The sequence below is a fragment of the Wolffia australiana genome, chromosome 18 (assembly GCF_029677425.1).
Source record: "Wolffia australiana isolate 7733 chromosome 18, ASM2967742v1".
NCBI classification, from domain to species: domain Eukaryota; kingdom Viridiplantae; phylum Streptophyta; class Magnoliopsida; order Alismatales; family Araceae; genus Wolffia; species Wolffia australiana.
Genome location: NC_135852.1, coordinates 1808943 through 1818594, shown reverse-complemented (window position 1 = coordinate 1818594; position 9652 = coordinate 1808943). Strand labels below are relative to the sequence as shown.

Genomic DNA, 9652 nt, shown 5'->3' with positions numbered 1-9652 from the left:
CGCAGCACTTTCAGTCTCTTAAATATCCAAAAACAAAATACATTCTGAAATAAAAATATTTGTCATCATGGATCAAATAGTGAAGATGGCCTGATAAATGACATCACACAACTACAAACTTTACAATTTTGGCTTTCCAGAAGGTGGAAACATTTGCCATTATCTCTCTACACTCATCACAAACTAGCTTCAATCAAAAGATCTGGAGAAAGTCATAAAACATTCCATAAGTTGAAAGCATTTGCCATTATCTCTCTATACTCATCACAAATTAGCTTCAATCAAAAGATCTACAGAACGTCATAAAACATTTTATAAGGTGGAAGCATTCGCTATAATCTCCCTATACTCATCACAAACTAGCTTCAATCAAAGGATCTGGAGACAGTCATAAAACATTTCATAAGTGGGTATGACAAAATTACTCTGCTTTTTTACCACTATAAATTACTTTCCCCCCTCATATTTCATCCCTTTTACCATGATCAATTCGGAAGGTTCATCGCTACCCATTAGTCAATCTTTTCTGCGACAGAATACTGCGATATAAAAACAAAAAAAATCTAAGAAGACCATCTCTCCATCTTAGAAAAACATCAGAAAAGGGATATTAGATTAGATAGATTGAAAGCAAGAAAGAAAGAAAGAGAGGCGATGGAGAGAAGGGTATTGGCTGTAATCGGAGTGGCCTGCTTCCTCGGCATACTCTCGGCCGCTTTTGGATTCGCTGCTGAAGCGACGACGGTGAAGGTAAGATCGCCGTTCATTTCCCACCGTCCATTCTCTCGCTATCCGCAGAATTGATCAAGATGGACGGCGCAGATCTATCCCAGAACATCGCTTCTTCCCTCAAAATCGCCTTCTTTTCACCGCTGGTTCTGCCTTTCTTCGATCCTGATTCTCTCGGTCCTAGCATCTTTTCTTGGATGACGAACGGGACGGGGCAGATTTTTATCCGTCATCCGATGCAACATACTCATTGCATCCCGTCCCGTCCCGTCCCGTCATTTAACCGTCATCCATTGTCAGTCCTATGCTGATCGTCTTGTTTGCTCTTTCTTCGATCCTGATTCTCTTGGTCCTAGCGTCTTTTCTTGGATGATGAACGGGACGGGACGGATCTTATCCGTCATCCGATGGAACAGACTCGTTACGTCCCATCTCGTCATTTAACCGTCATCCATTGTCAGTCCTATGCTGATCGTCTTGTTTGCTCTGGTTGGTTTTCCCTTTCTTCGATCCTGATTCTCTCGGTTCTAGCGTCTTTTCTTGGATGAGGAACGGGACGGGATGGATCTTATCCGTCATTCTATGGAACAAACTCGTTATATCCCCTCGTTTAACCATCATCCATTGTCAGTCCCATGATGATCTTCTTGCTTGCTCAGGTTGAGGACATAACTATCACTAAGACGTCTGAGTGCGAGTATCCTACGCCGAGGAGGCCCGCCGCCGCCTTTGGGTTCGCATCTGCATATCTTCTCCTGCTTGCACACGTAATTGTTCAAGCCTATGCTGGTAAAGTGAGTTGCAAGAAACGGACCAAAGCCTCTGGCCGGAGCTGGGCGTGGGTCCCCTCCATCTTGTCCTGGTACTCTTCTTAGTGCTGACCTTAGTAATGGTCGGGACGGATGGCCGGATGACGTCGGTTTCGTCCCTTACAGTCGTCAGTCTTTCATCCTGACCTCGGAACTAAAGTGGGAGGTCAGCCTTTCCATGCTGGCCTCCATCTCTTCTCTCAGCGGTTACGTCATCCGTTCCGTCATCCATCATCCAACTCGTTCAGCCTATTAGTGGTGGAAATAGAACAAAACTGCAGACTTTGTGACGGATGACTGACCAAAATGGCGTACCATTCCGTACCGTCAGTCCTATTTATGGTCTGTCTCAAGCCTTAGATCCAGAATAGGTTTGAAGATACATGGCAGACAAAATGAGATTAATCCTGATATGTCATCTGTCTTGACCTCAGTTGGAAAATGGAGCAGAACCTCCTACCCGTTCCCGTTCCGTCCAGCCCCTCAGATGTCATCAACCTATTGTCATAACGTCATCCTCTATGTCATCAAATGTTGGAACTTTATTATATAATGTCCAGTGCTTGATGACGTTGACGATGACGGCTAATTATTCCAGAGGCATGAGCAGCACATCTAGAATGCTACTTGAAAGTGTTGCATGCATGCCTTTGATTTTTGGTGTTCATGTGGCAGGATCTGCTTCGTCTTTGGGCAGCTACTGCTGGTCTCGGCAGCAGTCCTGAACATGCAAGACCGGCGGTCTCTATGGGAAATTTGCTACGTCCCCATGCCAGGGGCATCTGCTGGCGGTGCCATCTTGGCCATCGCCTGCGTTGTCTTGGGGGTCATATACTACTACTTAGTGGTGTCAAATGCTCAAAAGCAAGACCAAGGTTCCTCAGTAGATATGGTTTTTGTCCATGAAGATACCTTCCAGAGGCGTCAAAATCCCTGATCCAATCACTCACTATCTGTGAAACGAAAGAGCTTTGGAGTATGAGGTTCATGCTCAGGCCTGTTTTGTAAAGAACAAAGACGTGGTTTCACCTTATTGTTGTTTGTGATTTGAAGGGGAAAATAGAGCAACAGGAGCAAAAAAATTCAAGTTTCATGATAAGGGGATTGAAAGAGTTGGAAACTCATGTGAGTTTTGTGTTATGGGATATGGATTTGCAGAGAAAATTCTTCTGAGATGACCATGTGACTCTGGATCTTATCTTTATTACATTAACCAAAAGAAAAATTGAAACCAAAGGAAGAAAAAGAATGGACTGATTTTATTACAATGTATGATCTTAGATTAGGTAGTCATTAATATTTTCTATATTTTTACAACTTCAGTGGTTCGTCCAGGACCGTGATTGTAGAACCATATCCAATTCAAGATGAAACCATTGTTTTAATCATGTAATAAATAACGGATTTGCATGGTTACATTTTATGACATTGATACTGCATCTACCAATCCAATGTTATGCATGAAATAAAACACATAATAAAGTTTTTTCACATAATTGTGTTTCCTATTATCTTCAATTTTGTGAAAAATTACAATTCATCCATTAATTCGTTTATTGTATTATTTCTAAATTTTCTACCGTGAACTTTATTTGATTTGTAGGCTTAATATCTGATAGTTATAATGAAACAATGCTCATTTTGACATTATGACTTTAAAATGGTGGAATAATTTTGGGTCTACTTTTTCTCTCGAGTTACTTATGTTTTATGGGTTCAATTGAAGAAAAAAAATAACCAGCAAGGAAAAGGGCTGCTGGTGGATAGCAATCATTCCAGCAACAAAGCCAGCCGCAGCCAGCGAGTTAAACATCACTCAAGCTAGCTGTGCCGTGAGAGCACTGGCACTCAAGCAGGCACAGATCAAGGCAGCAGCACAACAAAGGCCCAACGACAGCCCTGTGAAGAGAGCCCAACAGGCCCATGAAGAAGAGAGCCCAGTAGCCCAATGAAGAAATTCTAATCGCATCGTGCCCCCATGAGTGCAGAAAAGGTTTACTTTAAATTCAACCTGATTTCAGCTTGAAATTTATAAGTTAAAAAATGGTTTTCTATTTTTTTATTGGATAAGACTAAAAAAATATTCATATAATTTATGTGATCTGGCCAATAAAGATCAGAAGACATGATCGTAGCCCAACAGGCTGCGATCATAATGAAATCGTCTATACGGAACAACCAAGCTTCGAGCTGATCCAGCCCATAGCCCGTGGCATAATAGGACAATCTTTAAGATGAGATATAATCTCAACCATACAATTTATTACAGAAAATCAGATGGAGAGATTAAAAATCATAATATTATTACTGTTTTATTTTCTTTTCTTACGATTGACACATGTTTGGTTGATGGCCGCTAATGAGGACATAGAGACACACGAGTAACAATCTTATTTGACTATGGATGTTGACGAGGATATCAGCTGCTGGGGGGGAAAGGGTGATGTGGATGGAGGAATATTTATCATAAAAGGGTCCACACGTGTGACTTAATCACAGCCATTGACCCCACCCCCTTTTGGGAAGATCGGACAGCCAGGGCTAAAAGCCATCAATCATCAATCTTGGTCCTCATCCCTTGTTGACCAGACATCATATTCCAGCAACATAAATTCACTGAATGATCTAAGGGTGCTTAGAAGAACCCTTCAAGGTTGACCAGACTTCTATGGCTGATACAAGCTGTTCCTGACCCTATAAAATATTTTCTCCATCATTAGTTAACATCTTCTGATGTAGATACTAGAGCTTTGCCATAAGCATCCTCAGGTGGTGACAGCTCTATAGCGGCTCGGCAAGCTTGTGAAGGCACTATAGGAGCTCAATGAAGGCTTGGATTTTTGCCAGCACATTGGATGATGAATGAGCAAGGATGCATGCTGAAGTCAAGGACAATGATCTGCACCCCTGCCTTCAACAAAAGTATAGTTCTTTTATGAACTCCATCTGGTTGCTACTTAATCATTAATCATCATTAAACACATTTATTTTGACTAAAGTGAGCATGGAAACAAATTGTGAAGAAAATATCTAAGAAACCCCTTATTAAGATATTTTATCAAACCCCTTTGATGAAGCAAAAATGGGGTGTTAATTTGTCAATGTTATTATTTTCACTTCAATAAATAAAATTTATGAATTATTAATCTTACTCAGAAATGCATATGGTTGAGTAAGGTCATATCCACAGGGATTGGCTCTTAGAGGTAGAATTAACTAATGAGTTGGAAGTAGAGAGGAAGGATTTTTGAAAGGATAATACTAATAGAGATTTTTATGGATGATGAATATTTATATTTTTATAAAGAGAACTCCCCATATAGATTTTATTTGAAGTTGTTATTTTATATATGAATAGTAGACATAGATTAGTGATTTTTACGGAATTTTTATATTTAAAAATAAATTTCTGCGGAAGTTTGAGAAAGTCAATCGATAGGAAAATTTTAAGAGTTGATTCATGAAAGAAAGGTGATTGATATAATCCCTAAGAGAAGAAAATGGATTTTTATTATATTTTTATAAGGAATGAAATAAATTTTACTATATTTTTATCTAGGAGGTAAGTAGAATAGTAAGTATAACTTCCTAAATTTTATTTTATATTTTTATATATTTTTAAATGGTTTAAAACTATTTAAAAAGACTTTAAAATTTTGTGTTGAATACAAGCACATCACATGTTTAAAGAAATGCACAAAAGAAAACTTCAATGAAGCGAGATATTTGTGTCCTAACTATAGGAAACTACTATCTAGATTTGCTTAGGTTTTTTATTAAGACCAAATTAACATTGTCTTACCAAGGTTGCTCGATGTCCTTCTGAGTCACTGGCAGCTTCTAACCCCGATACTAACCGAGTCTCCCTCCAGATAAGCTTTCAATGATCTTCTTGATTTCTCTTCTCTTCTACCACTCTCTGACCATTCTCTCTTCAGGTCATGGGTCTGTCACACCTGTTGACCAAGAGAATCAAGAGGAAAGGAAACGAGAATGAGGATCTTCCCCAATTGTTATTTCACAACTTGGATTTGAGTTTAGTGGTGAAGATCATTTATTCGGAAATCTACAGCTCATTTTATAGGCCTGGAATGGTCTAAAGACCTTCCTCACTGATATGGGACCTTTTTGCCACCGTCTTTGGCGACAAATTGACCAAAATCTGCCTTCTCATTGCCTGAATAACGGCTCAGGCAACTGAGACAACAGCGGGGGAAATAAAAGGTCGGTGCTGCCCCTGGACCGTTAGATCCATGCCTTGTGGATCGCGTTAAGTTCGATGGTCCCCTCCCAGTCAGCAGTGTCCATGTCAGCTCAAACGTCTACATGTTCACGTTTGATTCGTCCATGTCGGCGCTCCTCACTGAGTTTTCTCCTGAAAATAGAAGAAAAGAATAAAGAATAACAATGGTTGATATTGACTGTTCAATCTTCTTAAAGAAGATCAAGAGTCAAGATTATATTGTGGGCTTTTAAGAAAAGCCCAAATCGATATGGAGCTTGGGCCCGGGCCGTGCAAGCAAACACATATGCCCCTTTATGATTTTCAAAACAACGGCCCGTGGGCTCATTAGCCCTCCCTATAATTTCCTCGGTCCGGCTCGTACGTTTTTGAAACCTTTAGTCATATTAATCCCATATGGTTTTTTTTTGGAAATTCGTAAATGGTACGTAAAGTTCAAAATGGATATGAAATGAATGTAAACGAACATGGACTTACGTTGGGTGCAGGCAGTTGTTACCATGGAGCTGCTTTGCGGCGTTGCGCCTTGGCTGCGCCTACGGGTGTCGCCTGTAGTTGCGGCCTTGGCTGTGCTCCTTGCCGGCTCCTAAGGAGCTCATTTTATTATTATTATTATTATTATTATTATTATTATTATCATTTTCATTCTTATTTTTAGATATATTTATTAATTCTATATATTGTATTCTTCTTTTTTCTCTATTCTATCAACGAGTTGCATAATATTATTTAATCATGCAATATTTCTTTAAAAATGGGAAAGTTTACATAATGAGTGAATAATTGCATGAAATGGAATTTAACATGAAAAATGCATGTTAATTTCATTATATGACTTCATAAACCCTTAAAAATGTTAATTTGGAAGCATTATTTGTGATATATCACCCTTGCGCCCCTCTAAATTTCTGTCAAATTTCATCTATTTCCTTCTGTTTTATATTTTAAAATACCACTGTGTTCTTTTTCAGAAAGATGTTTGTTAACGAGTATGTTATTCCTTCAGTTTTAACCTAACTGAATATAAACTTAGTATGTATGCCCTCTCGGGTCTAAAGTCGTGACTCGAGGCGATTAGTGCTCCTTCCTTAAGAGCAGATTCCAGAAATATAACCAAGATGTAAGGTAGTTACGATCCCCCAGTTCTGGTCCTGGTGATGGAGGCATTATTCAACTGGCATATCTTGTCTACTCTATCAATTCAGCTGCATCTCATCATGCTCAATAATAAAACTCTTATTTATGAATCCTTTCTTATTACTCATCTTATCACGCAACCTCTTCCTCTATATTTTTTCTCTTTTATATTTTATTAAAATATAATAAAAGTTTTCACTATCATACTGAAATCTTTATCTTCTCTAAAATAATATCATTAGTTATAATCTCACACATATTCCGTACCTTCTGATTAAAAGTAAGTAATTAAATAATTAAGAATAATAATATTTTCTCTAGTAAAAATATTACCTCTTTTTTTATTTCCCCTTCTTTTATTTTTACCTTATATTATAAAACTAGACATACCTTTTCTACTAGCCATCTTAATCACTATCCGTATTATAGTACCTTTTGTAGATTTTCTCTTCATAAGTATCCACTACCTCTCATCTCTTGAAAAGAAAAATATTAATGACATAAAAAATCTCATCATTTACTTCTTCATCATTAATTCATCATAAAACTTACTCACCACCCTGTACATATTTTTCCTATTATTATCATTTCCTTCTTCATGTATCACCCTTCATCATTAATTCATCATAAAACTTACTCGGTCCAATCCATTTTTTATATAATTCGAATTACATCCTTACACCCTCACTATGACTATATTATTTAGTCAGATCTTCACAATACCTCTCATTTCCCGACAATCATATTATCATCTTATTGCCTATTCTGAACTCAATCATTTAATCTAACTCTAAATACCAGTTCAAGTGCATACAACCTTACTCCCCACTACACATTTTGAGTGAACACTGCATATAAATTGTATTTGATTAAATCAAGTTAAATTTACAAAAACATAATAAAAGTATATATATATATAGTTTTTTTTGTGAATTTTATGAAAAAGACTATACAGATATGGACATTAGCAACTAGGTTCTGAAACATTTTTCTTTAACAAAATGAGAAATAGATTTAAGCAAGTTTCCCCTTTGAGTCCTTTCCAAATATGTTGTCAGTTTGAGTTGTGGATTGTAAGTTTTTACGTGTTCTTATCATTGGAAGAGGGGAAGATATAAAGTTTAGATGCCAGTCATCAGGAATGAGTGAGCTTTTACAGGGACAAGAAGGATGTCATCTCTGAGAGAGGAGATGTAGAGGAGGAATGGACTTCACTGAGAAGTATAGATAATGGAACCCATCCCACTTCAATATTACTTGAATGTCCTCCTTATGTTACTGGCACATAAATATATTTAAATTTTATTGCAATAAAACATAAAATACTAATGCCCCTAGGTGGTGAAACAGTTAAAAATGCCATTTTAATTTCTCCTGTCGTTTTAAATGTCCCAATTTTGATTTTTTTCAAAAGTTCAATTATCCAACTAAAGTAGCAGTAGGACATGGCTAAGAGAAATCTTACATAATAATAATTATGCGTAGTCTTAAAGTTTCTCTAGGGTTTCATGTGACTATGACCCGATAGGGGCTTGAATTGGGAAGCTGGTTGAACTGTCCCTCAGTCAATCCAACCCTCGGCTAAATAACCTTATCCATCACCCAGTATAATCTTCTAGGTTCAACCAATGGATCAGATAGATTCACACTCCAAAAATATGAAAATAGAAAAAAAAAGATATTAGTAAGAAAGAAAAATTACACAGTGGACAAGATGATGAAGAGTGTAAAAAAACAAGAAATGGTGAACTCACATGGGGTGAGAATGAACTTACATGGGATGTAAAAGAGAATATCTCATTGACCTATACAATAATATTTATAATTTTCCTTACAAGCACAGAGCTAGTAAGGGTCGAATCCACAGGGAGCAAGTATTGATAAGTGAAATTTAAGTTTAATTTTATTTTTAAGGATATATATATTTAAAGATATTAATTTATTTTAATAAAATCAACTATTGAAAATTAATTCAAAATTTTATATTATTATAAGATACTACGTTTCCAAAAAAAACTAATTTATTCAAATTTTACAAAAATAATTGTGGAAATTGTAGTAGAATTAATAGTAAAAAATACTCATTAATTCTAAATAGGGAATTTAGCACCCTGCAGGCTAGAACTTTTAAAGTTTGGCAGATACATGCCAAACTTTGAATTTGACATCCTACAGTCCAGATATTTTTAAACTGCCAGATCTAGGACGCCTACCCTTACGTGGACACCGCCTGCCTGCCAGATGGAATCCGGAGAGTCCACGTAAGACGGGATTCCACCTGGAAGCCAGGCGGTGTCCACGTCAAATACCCAATTTCTTACGGGGATTGAAGGGAGAAGGGAAAGGGGGGAAAGGGGAAGGGGAAAGGGGAAGGGGAAAGGCCTCCGGCGGGGAAGATTTCCGAGGCTCGCCGGAGGCTCGCCGGAGGCCTTGCCGGAGACGTCCCACACCAGGCCTCCGAAAAGGCCTCCGGCGACCTGGGAGGGCCTTCGGCACCAGGCCTCCGGGGGGCCGTAGGAGGCCTTCACGATTCCTCCGGCAGATCTTTCTCCGGAGAAGAGAGAGTGTCGGGCAGTTCATGCTAATGCACAAAAAAAACTCATCTTTTATCAAGACAACGAGCTCTTTACATCCTTTGGTAGGTTCCTCGTCAACCAGTGAAAAAAAAGAAAAAGAGGTAACAGACTGCAACGAGCAACTATCCGCTCTAATCTCCGCCGCTTCCACTCTTCAA

General features: G+C 38.1%; 1 protein-coding gene across 2 annotated transcripts; it reads left to right on the top strand.

Moving 5' to 3' along the window:
• Positions 1 to 564: 564 nt before the first annotated feature.
• Positions 565 to 2713, top strand: LOC144715043 (uncharacterized). 2 transcript variants are annotated; one of them, XM_078589892.1, is made up of 3 exons: positions 565 to 750; positions 1389 to 1462; positions 2214 to 2713. In XM_078589892.1, exons 1-3 carry the CDS (start codon positions 655 to 657, stop codon positions 2473 to 2475), a joined length of 432 nt encoding a protein of 143 aa, XP_078446018.1. In that variant the 5' UTR covers positions 565 to 654; the 3' UTR covers positions 2476 to 2713. The 2 variants fall into 2 exon arrangements, with proteins under 2 accessions (XP_078446018.1, XP_078446017.1); XM_078589891.1 differs by having other exon boundaries at positions 568 to 750; positions 1389 to 1591.
• Positions 2714 to 9652: the final 6939 nt, after the last annotated feature.